The 24068-nt window shown below is 41.7% G+C and overlaps 1 protein-coding gene across 4 annotated transcripts; it reads left to right on the forward strand.

Annotated features, from left to right (window-relative positions):
* Window positions 1–10650: 10650 nt before the first annotated feature.
* On the forward strand, window positions 10651–23520 carry atf6b (activating transcription factor 6 beta). 4 transcript variants are annotated; one of them, XM_058408466.1, is made up of 17 exons: window positions 10651–11013; window positions 12076–12140; window positions 16383–16464; window positions 16609–16668; window positions 16993–17075; window positions 17999–18158; window positions 18365–18460; window positions 18569–18732; window positions 19832–20011; window positions 20167–20249; window positions 20333–20533; window positions 20632–20739; window positions 20829–20928; window positions 21350–21420; window positions 21529–21628; window positions 21744–21828; window positions 21930–23520. In XM_058408466.1, the coding sequence occupies exons 1-17, from the start codon at window positions 10941–10943 to the stop codon at window positions 22190–22192; spliced, it is 1974 nt and encodes a 657-aa protein (XP_058264449.1). In that variant the 5' UTR covers window positions 10651–10940; the 3' UTR covers window positions 22193–23520. The 4 variants fall into 4 exon arrangements, with proteins under 4 accessions (XP_058264449.1, XP_058264452.1, XP_058264451.1 ...); XM_058408469.1 differs by having other exon boundaries at window positions 21353–21420; XM_058408468.1 differs by having other exon boundaries at window positions 18572–18732.
* Window positions 23521–24068: the final 548 nt, after the last annotated feature.

Consider the following 24068-nt stretch of genomic DNA (forward strand, 5'->3'; position numbering starts at 1 on the left):
ACAAGCCTCTTTCAAATCTCTAAATAAATATGTCTCTGTATATATGTTGCATTACTCTGCAGTATGTATAGTAACAGAATAATAGTGACAATCATAATGGTCTGAGATACACAGTATGATCAGTAGATATTGCACAGTGTGTCTCAGTGTAATGTGAGTAGCAGCATGAATGTGATGTACATAGGCAGTGTACAGATACAGTACATTCAAGACTGGGGAGTTATAAAGTGTGGTGCTTTTCACTGTTTATACCTGTATACAGTGTCCTGCACATTAAGAACTGTATATATATATATATATATATATATATATATATGTGTATGTAGGATGTGAGCCTGAGATTCTTCTGTCTGGGTTTGACAAAGTGGAAATGCTGTGGTGTATGTCACTGCAGACCCTAAAAATTATATTTCTGTAGTAAGCACATCCTGTTTTTCTTCAGAAATAGAATATGTCGGATGTACTTGCGTGTATAGAAACTCAGTTCCTACAAACAAATTTGTCTCTTCAATTTTTAGAAACTAGAGTGAGTGTAGACTGAATAAAATTAATTCAGCATTATCTGTTTAGATTACACTGGAGTCCTCAAGTATTTGTTGCATGTTTACATATTTATTCATCTGTACATTAACACAAAACTACATAATCACATGACATGAATGTGGAAATGACTTGATGAAACAAAACTGAGTAAAAATATGAAAGAATAATGTGAAACAGTGCAGATATTCCACACCACAGTAATGTTTGGTGTGATAATTATGACAGTTCCAGACAGAGAGCTCTACGTTACATTCGTCTATAAAAGCAGGGAAGTTTAATATCTACTGTTTACAGCAACAATCCAAAGGAAAGGAAACATGGAAATTAGATCAAATTTAAAAAAAAAAAAAAAAAAAAAGGATGACGCTGTGTATTAATGTGTGAGATTGTATGTGTGTGTGTGTGTGTGTATTAATGTGTGAGATTGTATGTGTGTGTGTGTGTGTGTATTAATGTGTGAGATTGTATGTGTGTGTGTGTGTGTGTATTAATGTGTGAGATTGTATGTGTGTGTGTGTGTGTATTAATGTGTGAGATTGTATGTGTGTGTGTGTGTGTGTATTAATGTGTGAGATTGTATGTGTGTGTGTGTGTGAGATTGTATGTGTGTATGTGTGTGTGTGTGTGTATTAATGTGTGAGATTGTATGTGTGTGTGTGTGTGAGATTGTATGTGTGTATGTGTGTGTGTGTGTGTATTAATGTGTGAGAATGTATGTGTGTGTGTGTGTGTGTATTAATGTGTGAGATTGTATGTGTGTGTGTGTGTGTGTGTATTAATGTGTGAGATTGTGTGTGTGTGTGTGTGTGTGTGTGTGTGTGTGTATTAATGTGTGAGAATGTATGTGTGTGTGTGTGTGTGTGTGTGTATTAATGTGTGAGAATGTATGTGTGTGTGTGTGTGTGTGTGTGTGTATTAATGTGTGAGATTGTATGTATGTGTGTGTGTGTGTGTGTGTGTATTAATGTGTGATCTGGAGTCATGGGTGTGAAGCCAGACAGTAAATTTGTGTTGTTGGGATCATCTGGTCTCCTGCAGAGAAACACAGTGTGATTACTGATTTCTCTCATCACTCTCACACAATGCTGTTGTAATAGCGATGTATAGCGATGTTATTCTCTTCCTTTCTTTAGTCAAATAAAACACGAGTCTATATAAAATCACTGAAAAAATTCAAGCCTGTTAATTCTGTTACAAAGTTCTGACACCGGAGACTCCTTCCCTGTTAAATTAACGTCTCCTTATAAAAATGATTTTTATTATTTATGTTTTTAATGTTTGGTTAATATAATTATACATAGACAATGTTTAATTCTTGAATGATTTAAAAATAAATAATTGTTGGTGAATTACTGAATTATAATAATGAATAAAACACCCCACCCCATCACTCAGTATTTTACAGGAACACACAGACAGTGTTTATTATTAATGTAGCATTAGTTAAACTAGTCTTTAAAAAATAAAATGGACGTGTTAAACATGTAATGAATTTCAATTCCAAATAATTTTCCATCTTGAGTCTAGTGATCCAGATACAGTATCTGCATTTAAACTAAGATTTATAAAGAGTGTATTGATAACAATTTTAATGTGTGACAGGAACGCTAGAAACATAGTTCTAATCTGCAGAGTGTAGATGTTTAAAATGATTACCTTCTTCTGCTGAACCTTCCTCTGTGTTACCTGAATACAGAAAATCAGTTTCCTCTAAATCGTCTTCCATCCTGGTTCTTACAGTCGTGACACCTGAATGTATTTATACATGTTGTGTTTTAGTAACATTTTAACATCTTTTAATAGGATAATATTTTATTTTTTAGGTAAATCTTCATCTGTCTCAGCTGTGTTACCTGGATGCAGAATATTAATAATTATTAATATATTAATAATTCCTTTCCACTACTCAGCTACTCATACTCAGTTTGTAATGCACCTAAAGAGCTCTATAAATACAAACAGTAAAAATGTGCTCACTGTTTACTAGTTGAACAAGCAGTACAATTTTTATGATTTGGAGTTAATCAGTGAAACACACTAAGGTCCAACACCCGGAGGCATCGCTGGGGAAGTGAGGACTTTACTTATTAATACTAATTCTGACAGAGGGAGTGTCTGACCCACCTGCTTTGAACTGGAAACACCTCTCCAGCTTTCTTTTAGTAGAACATGTTAGTCCTAAAAGTGATATTTCCTGTGTATTTGTCTCTGTTTGGCTTAAAAGTATAGAAATGTACAAGTTACACTTACTATGTAATGGAGTGACCGTCAGATTGACCACAGGAACAGTGTTACAGAAGTAAATCCCCGAGTCTGAGAGAGACACTCTCTTTATCAGGAGTGATAAATCACCTAACACACTGTATCTGTGATCTGGATCAGGTCTGTGTTTAACAGTGATGTCTCCATGTTCAGCAGTGAGGATGTCCACTCTCTGTCCATCAACACCTTTACCCCAAATCACTTTACCATCATTTTTACAGAAGAGAAATGTGTCACTCCCCTCTGTGAGACTCTGATTCAAGACAGCTGTAAAAACAAAAATCCACACAGAAGTTGTTCTGTTTCTGATCTTTTCTGATGCTGTAGAGTAAATTATCAGTAAAATGTAGCTGAAGGTCCCTTGTTTTAGTGTGTATTATTTTACTCACCACTGTGGGCAGTGTGGGCGGAGCCATAAAGCAGGAAACCAGTTAAAGCAAGAAAGAACATTGCTGTCCTTATGTTATGTCCTTATGAAGCTCAAATGAAACTCTTCAGGCTGTGATTGTGGCTTTAAAATGGAACAAAAATAGAGGAAATTCACCACATAGACTGACGTGTTCATTCTTTTTATAGGTAGCTTAAGGCTAATGCAATCTGATGTACAAGCCTATGTAACCTCTAGAAGAGATTAAACAATTATATTCTGGGTGTCACACTAACTGTACTGATCACTTTTTTACATTTAGTATGTTTAAACAGTAAGATAATATTTATAAATTATATCACAAATCTAACAGAGATACACTATGTGCACCCCTGACCATCACACCTGTATGAGGTTCTTCTCCAAACTTCACAAAGTCTGAAGCACACAAATATAGAACATCTCTGTGTGCTCCAGAGGCATGAATCCATGGATCCAACCTGCCTTGTGTCAATAGTCCAGGCTCAAGCTGGTGTAATGGAATGTTTCCATGGCACACTTTAGGATAGTTAACACCAATCAATCATAGCTTGAATGCCACAGACTATCCGTGGAACCCTTCCACCAACCAATCCATGGCCAAGCTCAAGGTGGCATTCACCACAGCTTCCATGGTTAAACACTGTGACCTATCCATGCCCTTTATAGTATACAGGAGGTCTCCAAGTCTAGGGTAGGGGCCATGCTTTCCCATCATTTTGGCATAAACCAAAATTGCATCCTGTAGCCTTTTACTCCTTCAGATCTCTCAGGCAGAGTGATGGAGTGCTGTTGGTGGTTCAGCTTGCAATGGAGACACTGGCTCAAAAGAGGCTGAGCAGGACTTTGTGATATTTACCAACCACCGAAATTTGGAGTATCTAAGAGCTGCTATGTGCTGGCAGGCCCATTGGTTTCTGTTTTTTGCCAGCTTCAATTTCAACATCTTGTTTCACCCTGGCTCCAAAAATACTAAGGCTGATACCCCTTTACACATTTACTCAGCTTAGTCACAGTCCTACTCAGATTAGCTCATCTTACCCCCTGCCTGCATTATATCACACACTGCCAAGCACCTAGTTCTCCTCATCCTGTCCTACAAACCAACAATAATTACTTGGCCCACACATCAGTCACCACAGGCCACCATGGAATCCAAAGAACTGATTGTGGGAAAAGTACTGATTGCCCCAGATGTGCTGGGGCATTAACAGAATGCTCAGTATTTGCCATTGGGAATCCCTGGCACACTTACCAGCCAGTAAGCTAGTCCTCTGCCCACCCATCAGCATCCATTTCCTTTAAGACCTTCCCCATTCTGTCCTGCAACACCATTAGTTAAGTCATAGTGGGTTATTTTTGGCTCCCCAAGGATATTGTCAGCAAATGTGTCTTTGTCTTCACATCTCAAGTGTGGGCCAGCTTCCTGGAGAAGTTGGGGATGGACATGAGTTTGACATCAGGCTGCCACGTGGAGTCCAATGGCCAAGTAGAGTGGGCTAACTGAGATATCAGCAGTTTCTCTGCATGTCCTGTGACACTATCCTTGAGGACTGGTCCCAGTTCCTGCTCTGGGCAGAGTTTGTTTAACTCCCCATGCCACATATCCAGACAACTCACACCTTTTCAGGTGGCTGCCTAGCTGTGAACACCTGGTTAAATGCAGTGAGCAGGTGTGGGAGGCCACCCACAGAAGCATGCCGCCCAGACACATAAAGCCAAGGCTGACCGCTGCCATGAACCAACCCCACAGTATCATCCTGTGACTGTGATTGGTAGCCAGGCACTTTAGATGCCCCACAATGACCCCAGGTGTCATTTTAGACATCAAAAGCACTAGGTACACAGGCCTCTTTCAAATCAAAATCTCCAGCCCTGCTCATGCAGCCAGTCCACGTTCCCTGGAGCCCTACCAGCCAGTCTGAAGCCCAGAACCCCTGGAGCCCTACCAGCCAGTCTGAAGCCCAGAACCCCTGGAGCTCTACCAGCCAGTCTGAAGCCCAGAACCCCTGGAGCCCTACCAGCCAGTCTGAAGCCCAGAACCCCTGGAGCTCTACCAGCCAGTCTGAAGCCCAGAACCCCTGGAGCCCTACCAGCCAGTCTGAAGCCCAGAACCCCTGGAGCCCTACCAGCCAGTCTGAAGCCCAGAACCCCTGGAGCCCTACCAGCCAGTCTGAAGCCCAGAACCCCTGGAGCCCTACCAGCCAGTCTGAAGCCCTCAACATCTCCACCCCCGCTCGACAGGCCAACCCACATCAACATCTATAACTCCACATCAACATACACCCTACAAAACATTTTTCTCTTTGATTTTTTAGAAGACTGAACATAGATTGAATAAAATTAATTCAGCATTATTTGTTTAGATTATACTGGAGTCCTCCAGTATTTGTTGCATGTTTATTTACTTATTCATCTTTACATTTACACAAAACTACATAATCACATAACATGAAGGTGGAAATTACTTGATGAAACTTTCAGGAACATGTGGACAGGACTAGTGTGAAAACTTAGTCAAAGGAGGTGAACCCAAATGCAGATAACCAGGTCACAGTTCTGGAGGAATGTTTATTTATCTATAATTTGATGATAATGCAAGTCAAATAATCCACAAGACAAATCCAGAAAGTCAGCTCAAAATGTGCAAAAGGTGTGACAGTAATTCCAAAGGATAAATCCCAAAAGTCCACAAAGTCAATCCAGAGATCATACAAAAGTTTTACAGGGATCCATTCAAAATACAAAAAGGCAATACTTCCAAAAAGTAATTCTCACTGGTCGACTAAGTAAATCCATAAGGCATTGAAAAGAGCATATGTCAAGAAATCAAAACAAATGAACTATACCAGATGCACAAAGTTGTTTAAGCAGCAATCCATTAAGCAGAGAACGAGACTGCCCTAGACTTGGTTACACCACAGGAAACACTGCGCAGAGTACTCAGGAAAAGGGAGACTAAAATACACAAACAAGACACAGGTGACAGAGACTGAAACCCAACAAAATAGGCAGTGGGGGCCTCTAGTGGCCAGAAATAAAGTCCACAACCCTGACAGAAACAAAACTGAGTAAAAATATGAAAGAATAATGTGAAACAGTGCAGATATTCCACACCACAGTAATGTTTGGTGTGATAATTATGACAGTTCCAGACAGAGAGCTCTACGTTACATTCGTCTATAAAAGCAGGGAAGTTTAATATCTACTGTTTACAGCAACAATCCAAAGGAAAGGAAACATGGAAATTAGATCAAATTTAAAAAAAAAAAAAAAAGGATGACGCTGTGTATTAATGTGTGAGATTGTGTGTGTGTGTGTGTGTGTGTGTGTGTGTGTATTAATGTGTGAGATTGTATGTGTGTGTGTGTGTGTGTATTAATGTGTGAGATTGTATGTGTGTGTGTGTGTGTGTGTGTGTATTAATGTGTGAGATTGTATGTGTGTGTGTGTGTGTGTATTAATGTGTGAGATTGTATGTGTGTGTGTGTGTGTGTGTGTGTATTAATGTGTGAGATTGTATGTGTGTGTGTGTGTGTGTGTATTAATGTGTGAGATTGTATGTGTGTGTGTGTGTGTGTGTATTAATGTGTGAGATTGTATGTGTGTGTGTGTATTAATGTGTGAGATTGTATGTGTGTATGTGTATGTGTGTGTGAGAATGTATGTGTGTGTGTGTGTGTGTGTGTGTGTGTGTGTGTATTAATGTGTGAGATTGTATGTGTGTGTGTGTGTGTGTGTGTGTGTATTAATGTGTGAGAATGTATGTGTGTGTGTGTGTGTATTAATGTGTGAGATTGTATGTGTGTGTGTGTGTGTGTGTGTGTGTATTAATGTGTGAGATTGTATGTGTGTGTGTGTGTGTGTGTGTGTGTGTGTGTGTGTATTAATGTGTGAGATTGTATGTGTGTGTGTGTGTGTGTGTGTGTGTGTATTAATGTGTGAGATTGTATGTGTGTGTGTGTGTGTGTATTAATGTGTGAGATTGTATGTGTGTGTGTGTGTGTGTGTGTGTGTATTAATGTGTGAGATTGTATGTGTGTGTGTGTGTGTGTATTAATGTGTGAGATTGTATGTGTGTGTGTGTGTGTGTGTGTGTATTAATGTGTGAGATTGTATGTGTGTGTGTGTGTGTGTGTATTAATGTGTGAGATTGTATGTGTGTGTGTGTGTGTGTGTATTAATGTGTGAGATTGTATGTGTGTGTGTGTATTAATGTGTGAGATTGTATGTGTGTATGTGTATGTGTGTGTGAGAATGTATGTGTGTGTGTGTGTGTGTGTGTGTGTGTGTGTGTGTATTAATGTGTGAGATTGTATGTGTGTGTGTGTGTGTGTATTAATGTGTGAGAATGTATGTGTGTGTGTGTGTGTGTGTGTGTGTGTATTAATGTGTGAGAATGTATGTGTGTGTGTGTGTGTGTGTGTATTAATGTGTGAGATTGTATGTGTGTGTGTGTGTGTGTGTGTGTGTATTAATGTGTGAGATTGTATGTGTGTGTGTGTGTGTGTGTGTGTGTGTGTGTGTGTGTATTAATGTGTGAGAATGTATGTGTGTGTGTGTGTGTGTGTGTGTGTGTGTATTAATGTGTGAGATTGTATGTGTGTGTGTGTGTGTATTAATGTGTGAGATTGTATGTGTGTGTGTGTGTGTGTGTGTGTGTATTAATGTGTGAGAATGTATGTGTGTGTGTGTGTGTGTGTGTGTGTGTATTAATGTGTGAGATTGTATGTGTGTGTGTGTGTGTGTGTGTGTGTGTGTGTGTATTAATGTGTGATCTGGAGTCATGGGTGTGAAGCCAGACAGTAAATTTGTGTTGTTGGGATCATCTGGTCTCCTGCAGAGAAACACAGTGTGATTACTGATTTCTCTCATCACTCTCACACAATGCTGTTGTAATAGCGATGTATAGCGATGTTATTCTCTTCCTTTCTTTAGTCAAATAAAACACGAGTCTATATAAAATCACTGAAAAAATTCAAGCCTGTTAATTCTGTTACAAAGTTCTGACACCGGAGACTCCTTCCCTGTTAAATTAACGTCTCCTTATAAAAATGATTTTTATTATTTATGTTTTTAATGTTTGGTTAATATAATTATACATAGACAATGTTTAATTCTTGAATGATTTAAAAATAAATAATTGTTGGTGAATTACTGAATTATAATAATGAATAAAACACTTGGGGACATGCTGTTATAGGAAAATAACCTCATCACCCCACCCCATCACTCAGTATTTTACAGGAACACACAGACACAGTGTTTATTATTAATGTAGCATTAGTTAAACTAGTCTTTAAAAAATAGATGGGATGAGCATGTAATGAATTTCAAACCATTTCCATCTAAATCTTTTTCCATCTCAAGTCCTGTGATCCAAATATCTGCATTTAAACTATTAAATGCAAAGATTTATGAAGATTAAGAAATGTGTATTAAAAACAATTTTTAATGTGTGGCTCTGACAGGAACGCTGGAAAATAGCTTTAATCTTTAATATAAATTATATCACAAATCTAACAGAGATACACTATGTGCACCCCTGACCATCACACCTGTATGAGGTTCTTCTCCAAACTTCACAAAGTCTGAAGCACACAAATATAGAACATCTCTGTGTGCTCCAGAGGCATGAATCCATGGATCCAACCTGCCTTGTGTCAATAGTCCAGGCTCAAGCTGGTGTAATGGAATGTTTCCATGGCACACTTTAGGATAGTTAACACCAATCAATCAGAGCTTGAATGCCACAGACTATGCGAGTATTGTCACTGTGAGGACCCCTTCATGGACATCTTCTAATGGCTTCTACCAGTTTGATAATGCGCCATGTCAGAAGTCATCCCAGACTGGTTTCATAGACATGACAATGAGTTCAATGTTCTCCAGTAGCCTTCAATCACCGGATCTAGGAAGGAGGTAGAGCGTTTTCATATTCAGTTCCTAAACTTTGGAATAGTCTTCCTGACAGTGTTCTGGGCTCAGACATAGTCTCCCAGTTCAAACACAGATTAAAGACATATCTCTTTAGCCTGACATACACAATTCATCCCATAACCTTGTACTCCAGTACATCTGATTAAATGCACATTATTATCTAGTACTGCTAATATCATGAACGGCAGCTACGCTAATTCCTTTCCTGTCTCCAGCTCCAGTAGACAGACGCCAACCCTGCAAGGATCCCGAGGCATCCAGAGATGAACCAACTTCAGCTGGGTTCTGCTTCATTAGGATTTGGATATTCAAAGAAACGCTGCCAGCCCTATGTGGACTTCGAGAACAACAACAACCTCCTAATTAATACACACACTAACGTTCTACATCACACTGTACACTGTACATAACCACAGAAAGGACATTGTTCATAATCACACTCTTCGGGATTTATAATAATTTATAATCACACTTTCCGGTGTCACCCAAATGAGGATGGGTTCCCTTTTGAGTCTGGTTCCTCTCAAGGTTTCTTCATCTTACCATCTAAGGGAGTTTTTCCTTGCCACAGTCGCCTCAGGGTTCTTACTAGGGATGATTTTGTCTAACATCTAGGACTTTTTGTATGTTTTTTGTTTCTTATGTTCTGTAAAGCTGCTTTGAGACAATGTTCGTTAAAAGCGCTATACAAATAAAATTAAATTGAATCTGAATCCAGGAGGAGACCTTAGATTTGTGTTAGAACAGGAGATTCACATCATGAAAGGTCAGCTGTAAAATGTGTAGGAACCGTGTGATGGAGTCACCATGGACCACAAGCTCAGAGGAACATCTTGTGGAACTGTTCTGTCAGGACCTACTGTTATTCCTAATACAGTGCTCAGTGTGTGTGTGTGTGTGTGTGTGTGTGTGTGTTCAAAAGTATTCGTACTGTTGACACAAATTAAAAAATTAGCCCGAGATGCTAGCAAGCCGATTATTTTACATCAGGCGAATATCACAGCCACCTAAAAAGGGGTCTTTAGATAAGAGTCTCTTAACGGTACACTTGACGCTTAAATCAACAAACTTACATTTTATTACTATTATTATTATTATTATTATTATTATTATTATTATTAACACTTTAGAACAGTATTATATTATTACATTATCAAAAGTATTATGATATTATTGATCTAAAATATTCGCCCAGAAGAATTGTTTATTACAGGAATTGCAGTATATTTATTTGTGTTAAATTAAAAAAAATACTTTGTGATTAATATATATAAAAGAAATATACAAAAACAATATTTTACAAACTCGAAAAAGAACAAGTTCCGTCCCCTTTTTTCTCTAGTTCAGCCCACCGATTGGTCGATCTGACCTGACGGCCGCTTAGTTTTAAAATCCGATTGGTCCGCCTTGTTGTCCGTCTGTTTTTCCTGCGCTCTGATTGGACAATGTGAGAAAAAGGAAAGACGACTGCCTTTAGGCAAATCAATTTCCTGGTTTGTGTGTGTGTGTGTGTGTGTGTGTGTTTTAATGCGCGTGTGTGTGTGTGTGTGTGTGCTGTAGAGTGGATTATTATTATTATTGTTATTATTATTATTAGAATGCAGTATAAATATATGTAAATAATTAGAGATTAGTCATTAGTGGACTCGACGGTAGATTAGACCCAGGTGTGTATGTTGTAGATGCTGGAGGTGTTTGGTGAGCAGAGTCACAGCCTGTCTGTTTATTATAGGAGAAAATCACAGTTTTTACATCATTTAAAGTCTTTATTTGACCATTATCAGTGGCTATGACTGCGGAATTACTGTCTGATCTGGACAGTCGCTTTTTCGCGGATAATCTCCTGACAAGCGAAGACTGGGGTGAGTGATGGACGATTTGCTTTTACACAATAAAGTCTAAATTCTAACATCATCAGATTTAGCTTCAGTGTTAAATAATCTGTGTGTTTTAATAAACAGGAGTTTTGTCTGAGCTGAGTAATATTAGTTAGTGTCTGATCGATGTCTTACAGCTTCAACAACAAACCGGAAAAAATGGCGATAAGTGAGAAAAAAGAATTATTCACTAAAGGAACAGTGCTGAGGGTTAAAGAGACCCTTTATTTATCGATAAACATTGTGATCAGTTGTAATACCGCAATAAAAAAGATGAACGCGATGAACTGTACCATAATAACCAAGACGATTGAGTGAAATGAAGTTATGACGTCATAATACAGCGCAATAAATTATACATTAGAATCTCCTAAAAATTCATAGACTCAGGTGTGATGCTCCGAAACAGCACAGTGTCTCCTTTCACTTGATTTTTATTCCACTTTACACTTTCTATCATTAGCAGACACCCTTATCCAGAGCGACTTTATCTCATTTTAAACAGCTGAGTGTTTGGGGGTTAAGGGCCTTGCTCAGGGGCCCAGCAGTGGCAGCTTGGACCTGGGATTCAAACCTACAGCCTTCTGATCAGTAGTCCAGCACCTTAACCATCGAGCTACCACATCTCATTCCACAACCTTTAATCTGAAAAGCTGTTACAAAGCACTGACAGCGGAGACTCCTTCCAAAAACAACACGCATAGCGACGATTACGCGGGTTTAACAGGGAGCAGAGTGAATGAGCCGTTACTATAGAAACGCTAACGCATCAGAACTGGTACACTGATATATAACCTGTAATTTGTAACATGAATGAACCTTGAACATTAGCACTGAGGAGGAAAATAAACATAAAAAAACAAGGCATTGTACGGGAGAAAGAGGATGTTGGTGATGAACTGTAACACTGATTAGCATCGGGTCTGTTAGCATCGTTGAGGTAAATGGGTTGTGTAACATAAAATCTCATGCTGAGAGACGGTCTGTCTGTCTGTCTCTCTCCCTCCCCACTGTCTGTCTGTCTCTCTCTGTCTATCTCTCTCTCAGATGCCTGTCTGTATCAGTGTGAGAGTATGGAGGAGGGTGAAGACAGGCTGAAATATGACACGTTGGTGAGTCCTTTCTCTTACACACACACACACACACACACACACACACCTAAGCTGTAAGCACTGAATGTTCCTTGTGTGTGTGTGTGAGGAAACAGCTAACATTACTCCTCCATTATGTGGTGTTGGAGTCATTGTGAAGTTCAGGAGCTCTGGTATTCCCCTGGACGCTTCACTAGAGAGTTGATGCTGGACCTGGAGGCAGTCTGAGGGTTACGTTCCCTCAGGATTAGCCACAGCTGTTAGCCGGGACAGCAGCCGAGGCTAAACCAGGCTGAGGACCGCTGCTCTGATCTTTGCATTAGCTTTAAACACAAAGCTGGTGTAAATATCACACTGTGAGGATTAGAGACCATACAGTGTGCTTCAGGATATTCAGACAAACACACTGTATAGGAAATGTTGAAATATCTACACAAATAAATCCTCTTAATGACAGAAAAGGAGGATGAATGGAAAAATCTGTAAATATTGACTTTACAAAACATCTAATCAGATAGGACTGAAGCATTTGAGCTGAAGCTGCAGAGTCTGAATCGTTCCATCTCTTTTATTTGCTGCCTGTATGTAATGAGCTTCCTCCCCAATGTGAAGCTTGAAACAGGAAGTGATGTGACAAGTTGAACCAGTCACATAATTGTCTCAGAGATCTTCCACATCTGAAGCTTTGAAGGGGATCAGAGATTGAAATGTACCATGTGTACAAAAAAGTGTGAAAGCACTGTGGATTAGCGCAGTCGTCTGTTTCAGTACGTTATTTGGATTAGCCCTGGAGAGGCTGACTGGTTTTATGAGGCTGGAGTGACTGGAGTAGCTCAGTGGTTGTGGGAATGTCCGTTCTACATTACCTCCAGTGGGGTTTTTGATTTTCTTTCACACATTTTCTGCTCCCTAGATTTGTGTCTAGATCTTTTACGTTTAGATTTCTGGCATTTGGCAGAAGATCTTATCCACAGGTTTACATTTTATCTCATTTTATACAGCTTGGGGGTTAAGGGCCTTGCTCAGGGGACCACCGCATCTACCACAATGTTTGCTTAGATTATCTTAATGCCGAGTTCACACTGCAGGATTTTCAGAGTGGTTAGGCTGTGTTCACACTGCACCGCTATCTGTGTTAGCATTCAGTCTGTGTTCACACTGCACCGCTATCTGTGTTAGCATTCAGTCTGTGTTCACACTGCACCGCTATCTGTGTTAGCATTCAGTCTGTGTTCACACTGCACCGCTATCTGTGTTAGCATTCAGTCTGTGTTCACACTGCACCGCTATCTGTGTTAGCATTCAGTCTGTGTTCACACTGCACCGCTATCTGTGTTAGCATTCAGTCTCTGTGTTCACACTGCACCGCTATCTGTGTTAGCATTCAGTCTCTGTGTTCACACTGCACCGCTATCTGTGTTAGCATTCAGTCTCTGTGTTCACACTGCACCGCTATCTGTGTTAGCATTCAGTCTCTGTGTTCACACTGCACCACTATCTGTGTTAGCATTCAGTCTCTGTGTTAGCATTCAGTCTCTGTGTTAGCATTCAGTCTCTGTGTTAGCATTCAGTCTCTGTGTTAGCATTCAGTCTCTGTGTTAGCATTCAGTCTCTGTGTTCACACTGCACCACTATCTGTGTTAGCATTCAGTCTCTGTGTTAGCATTCAGTCTCTGTGTTAGCATTCAGTCTCTGTGTTAGCATTCAGTCTCTGTGTTAGCATTCAGTCTCTGTGTTAGCATTCAGTCTCTGTGTTCACACTGCACCACTATCTGTGTTAGCATTCAGTCTCTAATGTGTTCACACTGCACCGCTATTTGTGTTAGCATTCAGTCTGTGTTCACACTGCACCGCTATCTGTGTTAGCATTCAGTCTCTGTGTTTACACTGCACCGCTATCTGTGTTAGCATTCAGTCTCTGTGTTCACACTGCACCGCTATCTGTGTTAGCATTCAGTCTCTGTGTTCACACTGCACCGCTATCTGTGTTAGCATTCAGTCTCTGTGTTCACACTGCACCGCTATCTGTGTTAGCATTCAGTCTCTGTGTTCACACTGCACCGCTATCTGTGTTAGCATTCAGTCTCTGTGTTGGCATTCAGTCTCTGTGTTAGCATTCAGTCTCTGTGTTCACACTGCACCGCTATCTGTGTTAGCATTCAGTCTCTAATGTGTTCACACTGCACCGCTATCTGTGTTAGCATTCAGTCTCTAATGTGTTCACACTGCACCGCTATTTGTGTTAGCATTCAGTCTCTGTGTTCACACTGCACCGCTATCTGTGTTAGCATTCAGTCTCTGTGTTTACACTGCACCGCTATCTGTGTTAGCATTCAGTCTCTGTGTTAGCATTCAGTCTCTGTGTTAGCATTCAGTCTCTGTGTTAGCATTCAGTCTCTGTGTTAGCATTCATTCTCTGTGTTAGCATTCAGTCTCTGTGTTCACACTGCACCGCTATCTGTGTTAGCATTCAGTCTCTGTGTTCACACTGCACCGCTATCTGTGTTAGCATTCAGTCTCTGTGTTCACACTGCACCGCTATCTGTGTTAGCATTCAGTCTCTGTGTTCACACTGCACCGCTATTTGTGTTAGCATTCAGTCTCTGTGTTCACACTGCACCGCTATTTGTGTTAGCATTCAGTCTCTGTGTTCACACTGCACCGCTATCTGTGTTAGCATTCAGTCTCTGTGTTCACACTGCACCGCTATCTGTGTTAGCATTCAGTCTCTGTGTTAGCATTCAGTCTCTGTGTTCACACTGCACCTATCTGCACACGCTATCTGTGTTAGCATTCAGTCTCTGTGTTCACACTGCACCTATCTGCACACGCTATCTGTGTTAGCATTCAGTCTCTGTGTTCACACTGCACCGCTATTTGTGTTAGCATTCAGTCTCTGTGTTCACACTGCACCGCTATCTGTGTTAGCATTCAGTCTCTGTGTTCACACTGCACCTATCTGCACACGCTATCTGTGTTAGCATTCAGTCTCTGTGTTCACACTGCACCTATCTGCACACGCTATCTGTGTTAGCATTCAGTCTCTGTGTTCACACTATATGATGGATCAGTAACAGGAGCTTTCACACTGTATGACTTCACAGTAGGAAGAATCTCCCACACCTCTGTCTGCTCCACAAACTGTGTTTCACAGCCGAACGTACGCCAGAAATAATAATGTAATAACGCGAGATCACACGTGAGATCAGAGTTCTCGCGCGAGACTGGAAATGTTGCCCCGCAAAAAGTTCTCCATCCAAATGGACAGTGCAGGAAAGAAGGATTGTGCGTTCTGTAGAATTGACCAAATGAATAATTTTGCAGTGTCCAGCTGCTGATGCGGCTGGTCAAGCAAATGTTTCTGCTTTATTTCTGTTTGTAACTGTAAAGATTTATTCTGATATATCTATATTTGAGACATTTACTTCTGATAAAAACCTATAAACTCTATTAAACCCTAATATTGTGCTCCAACTGATGCTTGCTGATATTGTGGTCTATAACTCCTCCCCAAACTGACCGCTGCCCTGTATCTCACTCTCTTGTTGGCTGTAGGTCATCGCCGAGGTATTTTCAGTCAGAACTCCTTTCACACTGCAGGACTTTGGGTCACCGACAGGTCCAGATATTTAGCATGACAAATATTTCACGGGAGCGGCGACTCGCTCAGATCACGTATTTTATAATTCACACTTCATGATTGTCACTCGCGTGCACGAGCTCCGATTTGCCTTCAGTTTTGCAAAGCTAGTCAGCAACTGAAAATCAGGGCTAAAATGTTTCAGTGTGACCTCAGTGTGTTAGGATGGTTATCCTGGATTAGCACTAGGACAGTTGTGGTGGTTGGATCAGGTCTAGAAACTTCCGAGTGAAGGTGAAGAATATTTTAAGCTGTAGAATCTCTGCAGCAGTGTAACTAGTGCTAGTGTATTAGCAATACCTGATTAGCCGTAAACGCTAGCTGGTTCTAGAAAGAGTGGACGATTAGCTGCCTTCATTCTCCTTCCCTTGGTCCTTAGCAGAACAAAATACAACAAATGAAACAGGAGACTGGACACTGAGATGTCGAGAGAGAGCACAGAGCAGTGGACGCTGTGAGAGAGTCAGCTGGTGGTTAGAACATCTGTACAGCTGGATGGTGAGGATGAGGAGGGCTGGAGAGCAGGAGGGATGTGGATGTGACCCTCACAGAAATTCACACAAACCTCTTGGAGAAGCAGCTAAGTTCATTTCAGTCTCAAATTCTGACTTCTATCTCCACAGCTTGACAATGACCTCGTGCTGACCCTTGACCCCGACAACCCTGTAGCACCATGGAAACACATGGAGAACAAACTGCTTGCAGGTGAGCAGGAGATGATGATGATGATGGTGATGATGATGAAATGCAGTTATAGTGACCGCATTACACAGCGATGTTCCTGAGACTCTGATGGTGTGGTCACTGTCAATGTTAGATGCTTTAATGGCTGATTTTCTCTCTTTTCAGGTGACATGTCAGTAATGAAGGATGAGATGACCATAACACAACCTCTGCCGGTGGACATGTGTGAGTGTGTTTGTGTGTGTGTGTGTGTGTGTGTGAGAGACTGGACGTATTTGTGAGAATGGACAGGTGTGTGTTTGTGGAGGGGGGGGCTGGATGTGTGTGTGAGTGAGAGAGAGAGAGAGAGAGGGAGAGAGAGATTGGACATGCGTTTGTGAGTGTTTGTAACTAGTGTGTATGTATGTAAGACAGGACGTGTGTGTGTGTGTATGTGTTTGTGTGTGAGACCGTGTGTGTGAATGGTTATGTGGGAGTGTGTGCTAGTGCAAGCTAAGATTCTGCTTGTTATCCTATGTTTATTGGTGTGTGTGTGTGTGTGTGTTTTAGTGTTTCAAGTCAAAGCAGAGCCTCCATCTCCTTCGTCCTCGCCAGCTTCAGACAGCTCTCTACCTTCCTTAACTGAAGCACAGGTACACACACACACACACACATCTACTTACACTTTCTCACACATCTAATTACACTGCATCTAATCTACAACTTTACAAGCTATGTCTCTCTCTCTCACACACGCACACACGCGCGCACACACACACACACACGGCTTGTTTGCATGAACCCTCCCTCTGTTGACTCTGCAGCTGAGTAAACGTTTCCTTGTCCTTTACTTCCTCTGTCTTTCTGCTCCTTCTTTATCTTTAGAAATTTCTTTACTCACATCCTGAAGTTTTTACTGTATCCAGGATCTTCCACCCCTTCTCTTCTGTGTGTGTGTGTGTGTGTGTGAGAGAGAGATTAAAAACTGTCACATTAGGTGATAAATGAAGACTTCAGATACTATATATATATATATATATACTATATATATATATATATATATATATATATATATATATATATATATATATATATATATATATATATATTTAAATTAATTAAAAAAATATACATATCAGTTTTATATATATATATATATATATATATATATATATATATATATATATATATATATATATATATATATAAAACTGATATATATTTAAATTAATAAAAATAATCAGGTTTATTCTCACATTAATAATTAATATAAAACACTTCTAGAAAAAAAGTAAAGCTTAAGAAATTTTCAATTTTATCTTCACATCTGTTGGATGCAATTATTTATAAATAATTTATTTTTAAATTATTTTAGATATAAGAGTTTTCGGCTTACATTTTCAATTCATGGGTTTATTGAGTTTAATTTCTTAATTAACTAATTTATTAAGCTCTTCATTATTATTATTATTATTATTATTATTAAAAGCAGTGTCGGTGAGAATCATTAATCATTTTAATAAATGACCCCCAGTCGTGTCTTTCTGCCTCTGTATGTTCATAAAGTCTCTCTCAGTTCCAGGTGAAAGGTGAGAACCCCCCCACACCCCCCTACATGTATGGGGATGTTCTCTCACCCCCGGTGGGTGCCATGGAGGTTACTGTGGCCAGCACAGCCCCGCCCCCTCAGCAAGCTCCACCCACACTTCCTATTCCCACAGTAGCACAGACCACAGGTACACACACACACTTCTTAATGTCTGAGATAAACTGAATCTCTTGAGAAAACTGCTGGTTATTAAGTGTGTGTGCGTGTGTGTTTGTGTGTGCGTGCGTGTTTGTGTGTGCGTGCGTGTTTGTGTGTGCGTGCGTGTTTGTGTGTGCGTGCGTGTTTGTGTGTGCGTGCGTGTTTGTGTGTGTGTGCGTGTTTGTGTGTGTGTAGTGAATGCTGGCTCCATTCTCAGCAGTAAGCCTGTGCTACAGCCGAGGCCGGTCTGTGTGGCTGCTAAAACACTGATCCTGCAGGGAACACAACCAGGTACAGGCTCCTCCTCCTCTCTTTACTGTCTTCTGATTGGTCAAAAACACCTAAGAGTGATGATGATCCTACAGATCACTTGGTGTGTTTTGTGTGTGTGTTCTGCAGCAGTGGTTCTGTCCCCGTCGGTGTGTCTGGGTTCTGCTCCGGCCATTGTTAAAATGGAGCCCGTGTCTCCCAGCATGCACTGCACCAGCCCTACAGCTCCGCCTACCACCAAGCCCATCATCCCAGCATCCTCTCTGCCTGGCAGCAACTGCAGCGACATTGATGTGAGTGAGTGAGTGAGTGAGTGAGTGAGTGAGTGAGTGAGTGAGTGAGTGAGTGAGTGAGTGAGTGAGTGAGTGAGTGTGTGAGAGTATGTTTGTGTGTGTGAGAGTGTGTGTGAGAGTGTGTGTGAGAGTGTGTGTGAGAGTGTGTGCGTGTGCGTGTGAGTGTGTGTGAGTGTGTGTGCGTGTGAGAGTGTGTGCGTGTGAGTATGTGTGTGCGTGAGTATGTGTGTGTGTGTGAGTGTATGTGTGCGTGTGAGTATGTGTGAGTGTGTGTGTGTGTGTTGACTTATTTTCGATCACTTAAGTGCTTACCTCATTCCCTACACCTCACTATTCCCATGAATTATCATTTTTATTATTAGTTTTTTGTACAGTTGAGTATTCCATACACTTCAGTATTCCAAACACATTAGGTTTCCACCATGAGCTAGGAGTCAGTAACTGTAAGGAATAAAGTATCAGGGGGAGGGACTGGAGTGGCACACTGATTATTCTGTTATTATTATTGTGGTGGTGATGATGATGTTGGTGGTGGTGATGATGGTGGTGATGATGATGGTGGTGGTGTTGATGATGATGATGGTGGTGGTGTTGATGATGATGATGGTGGTGGTGTTGATGATGATGATGGTGGTGGTGTTGATGATGATGATGGTGGTGGTGTTGATGATGATGATGGTGGTGGTGTTGATGATGGTGGTGGTGTTGATGATGATGATGGTGGTGATGGTGGTGGTGTTGATGATGATGATGGTGGTGATGGTGGTGGTGTTGATGGTGGTGGTGGTGTTGATGATGATGGTGGTGATGGTGGTGGTGGTGATGATGATGATGATGGTGGTGGTGGTGATGATGATGATGGTGGTGGTGGTGATGGTGGTGGTGGTGGTGATGATGGTGGTGGTGGTGATGGTGGTGGTGATGATGATGATGGTGGTGGTGGTGGTGATGGTGGTGGTGATGATGATGATGGTGGTGGTGATGATGATGATGATGGTGGTGGTGGTGTTGATGATGATGATGTTGGTGGTGGTGGTGATGATGAATTTGGTGGTAATGTGATGAGCAGTTGGCTGACTGTGCTCCTCCTCTTCCTCAGATGAAGGTTCTGAAGCGTCAGCAGAGGATGATAAAGAACCGCGAGTCTGCGTGTCAGAGCCGGAAGAAGAAGAAGGAGTATGTACAGAACCTGGAGGCTCAGCTGAGGGAGGCGCAGCAAGAGAACGAGCGCCTGCGCCGAGAGAACCACGCCCTGCGGCTCCGACTCGCCACCAAAGAGGTCAGAGAAACACATGATTAGATGGTCAGACATAGAGCTGGGTGGATGATAGATCAGACGGTCAGTTAGACAGTCAGATGATCCGACTGATGGACTGAAGTTTTGACAGTTACAAATAGGCAAATAAACTGTGTGTGTGTGTGTGTGTGAAACAGGGTGCTGAATCGGGCACCAATAAGCGAGCGGTGTGTGTGATGGTGCTGCTGCTCTTCATCACCTTCAGCTTCGCTCCTGTCAGGTAAAACACAGACGACGCCTCAGCAATTAACCTGCTAATGAAAAACTTCACAAACATAATATAACATCATCCCTCTCTCTCAGCATCACGGACAGGAAGTTGCCGTCTGCGCTGGAGGATGGGGAGGAGCCTCACACGGGGCGACGCCTACTGGTGTACGAGCCGGACCACGTGGTGACCGACAAAGCGGCGGAGGACAGGCTGGATAGTGAGGAGGACATAGGAGAGGACAGGTGGAGGAGAGGAGAGGTGGAGAGGGAGAACGCCGAGACCTTTCACTTCAGGTTACAGCTCAGATTATTCATCTTCATCTTCATCATCATCATCACAGTCGTCAATATTCATTCAGCTTATTAATGACGTTCTCCGTCTCTCCACACAGGAACGTGAGCAGTGTGTTCAGTGAGGTGAAGGATCTCGTCCTGCAGGACATCGACCGGCTCTTCTCCTCCTCCGACTGCAGACAGTTCAATCGCTCTGAATCACTCAGGTTGGCATGGCGACCGGGGTCAAAACCTTCTCATGTGTGTTATAATCGCCAGGAGTTTATTTATTTGTGTGTGTGTGTGTTTGTTTCAGGTTGGCTGATGAGTTGCGTGGTTGGGTTCATCGGCATCAGATCAACAGGAAAAAGACGAACCGCAAACCTAAAATCGCACAGAAGGCAAAAATAGCACAGGTATGAACACACACACACACACACACACACAAGACATGCAGTGTTTAGACAAAGAGGAGATGTTCAGACAGACTGACGGCTGAGGGATAAACAGTCAGACAGTTAGATGGAGAGTTAAAATGGTTCCTTTTGGTGGAAATGTCACTAAAATGCTCTTGAAATGGTTCCTCTGGTGGAACCCGAAGATGTAGTTGAAAATGGATGTACCACATGGTGGACTTCAGATGTTCTTCTGTGGGAAACTTGAATGGAAATGTTCCTGTCATGTAAAACCTACCTAAATAGTTCCTGAAATGGTTCCTTCTGTGAAAATAAGGCCAGCATGTTCCTGAAACAGATTAAATATCCCTGAAATGGTTCCTCTGGAGGAGCTGTGTATATTATGTGTGTGTGTGTGTGTGTGTGTGTTTCTTTTCTCCAGCAGAAAGCTCAGCACAGGAAGACGAACTTCTCACGCTACCTCCCCATCGAGACGCACCGCTCCATTGAGAGGTGGCAGGACTACATTACCCAGCATGCATTTCAGATTAGTGTGTGATAAAGGACATTATTATACCTGTGTGTGTGTGTGTGTGTGTGTGTGTGTGTGTGCGTGTACAGTCAGCTGCAGCTCTTACCTGGTCCTGAGGTGAGCTACAGTGACTTCCTGGATGCCATCGATCGACGTGAGGACACATTTTATGTTGTCTCCTTCAGACGGGTGAGACACATGGCATGCTCACATGCTTATCAGCAATTTATAAACCCTTACTGGATTAATTAAAAATTAAATCTATCTCTCTCTCTCTCTCTCTCTCTCTCTCTCTCTCTCTCAGGATCATCTGCTTCTCCCTGCGATCAGTCACAACAAAACCACACGTCCCAAAATGTCCCTCGTTATGCCTGCCATGGCCATCAACGGTAACAAATCTTCAAGAAAAATCTGCGTTATTTATAAAACACTTTGACTGCAGCAGGATTGATGTGTGTGTGTGTGTGTGTGTGTGTGTGTGTGTGTTCAGAGTCGGTGTATAACTCGTCTCAGGGTGGATATGAGCTGATGATGCAGGTGGACTGTGAAGTCATGGACACAAGAATAATCCCCATTAAATCCTCCGTGGTCCCACCCTCACTCAGAGACAAGCCCCCGAACCCGCCCTCTCACCCCCATCACCACGGTAACCACACCCGACCACCACATGGAGGCGGGGCCTCGACGCCCAGGCAACCCTTACCTGTCAGGAGGAGGGGGGCAGAGTTTCTGATCACACAGTCAGGATCGTAATGAAATGGAGAAAAAGGGAAAACACACACACACACACAATGTAAAGATTTTTAAAATCGCAGAATTCTCCACTATTCTTCGCCCAGCTCCTGCAATTCCGTTCTCCATGTTAAACTGTAACTCTGTGATTTTAAGGTAAAGAAACGTAGCAATATTTAAAAATCTCTAAAGATACCTTTGTTTCTATGGCAACAATGATGGCCATCAGTTTACAGATTCCCAAACATGCAGAATTCCAAAGTACGTGTCTCAAAACTCTTAGAATTCCACAGTACAGGTCCCAAAACTTCCAGAATTCTGCTGTATTGGTAACCAAACTCCCAGAATTCCATCCTGGAATTCCATCAGTGAGCTTTACAGCTGTGTAATCTCTCTCATTTCCCATGCATGATTCACTGAACTCCCAGAATTCCCCTGTATGCATAGCTAAACTCAGAATTCCGATATTCAGTTCCTTCTCCCAGAATACTGTAATACCCCATTCCCAGTATGGGTCAGTAAACTCTCAGAATTCCCTCATATGTGGGACATCCACTTCCCAGAATTCCAGTGAGAGCCCTTTAAGGAGTGTGTTTTGTAAATTTGTGTCTTTATTTTTTTACTTGATGCCAGTTCATCGCTGTTGTTTTTGTTTGTTCTGTTTAATTATGTGCGTGTTTATGATTCGAGAATTTTTCTGTGTGTTTATTTAAATGAGAAGCTTGTGATCGAAGGAAATATCAGTTACTGTGTCAGGAAAAAAACCCACCCGGACGTTCATCAGACTGTATCCCAGATACTCCTGTGTGTGTTCGAATCCTCTCTGATGGAACGACGTCGCTTTAACATCACGGATCTGAATCAGGGTACAGGGACCACTGTTGCAACCCATCCAGCCAAGTCGAGATATTTGTGGGCGGAGCCGAAATCCTGATCCACGCCCACAGGGAGTTTATAAATCCTGACACGAGCGGTTGCTGTAGAAATGCATTAACAATGTGTGAAATTGTAATATAGTGTAAATATATATATAAAAAATGTGTTTTTATCAAATAATCGTAGCTGCGCAAGATTAAGACTTTATTAAGACTTTATTAAGACTTTATTACTCCAGTCACGTGTAAAGGGAGATTTGTTCACATTCATACGTTTGTTAATTAGACGCGGCCACTTTAGATCACGATTACGACGTCATCACTTGTAAATAGGGAAGTTTGTGACACCATGTGCATTTCTACGCTTGTACTTTTAACACCTTTTAAGAATTTTTTATTTGTTTGTTGTTTTGTTTTTGTTTTTTAACCGTAAATAGTCTGATTTTTCCCTCAAATAAAATGTAAATGAAGGTAGATCCTGACTGGATGGATGGATGGATGGATGGATAGGTCTACAGATGGATGGGTCTATGGATGGATGGATGGATGGGTCTACAGATGGATGGATGGATGGGTGGGTGGGTCTACAGATGGATGGATGGATGGATGGGTGGGTGGGTCTACAGATGGATGGGTGGGTGGGTCTACAGATGGATGGATGGATGGGTGGGTGGGTCTACAGATGGATGGATGGATGGGTGGGTGGGTCTACAGATGGATGGATGGGTCTACAGATGGATGGATGGATGGGTCTATGGATGGATGGATGGATGGGTCTATGGATGGATGGATGGATGGGTCTACAGATGGATGGATGGATGGATGGGTCTACAGATGGATGGCTGGATGGATGAATGGATGGGTCTACAGATGGATGGATGGGTCTACAGATGGATGGATGGATGGATGGGTCTACAGATGGATGGATGGGTCTATGGATGGATGGATGAGTCTACAGATGGATGGATGGGTCTACAGATGGATGGATGGGTCTACAGATGGATGGATGGATGGATGGATGG

The sequence above is a fragment of the Hemibagrus wyckioides genome, linkage group LG14, assembly GCF_019097595.1.
Source record: "Hemibagrus wyckioides isolate EC202008001 linkage group LG14, SWU_Hwy_1.0, whole genome shotgun sequence".
NCBI classification, from domain to species: domain Eukaryota; kingdom Metazoa; phylum Chordata; class Actinopteri; order Siluriformes; family Bagridae; genus Hemibagrus; species Hemibagrus wyckioides.

Coding starts and splice junctions, on each gene's coding strand:
- atf6b (XM_058408466.1), top strand. CDS start 10,941: ATGACTGCGGAATTACTGTCTGATCTGGACAGTCGCTTTTTCGCGGAT. Junction 11,014..12,075: donor CCTGACAAGCGAAGACTGGG/GTGAGTGATGGA, acceptor TCTCTCTCTCAG/ATGCCTGTCTGTATCAGTGT. Junction 21,421..21,528: donor ACGCACCGCTCCATTGAGAG/GTGGCAGGACTA, acceptor GTGCGTGTACAG/TCAGCTGCAGCTCTTACCTG.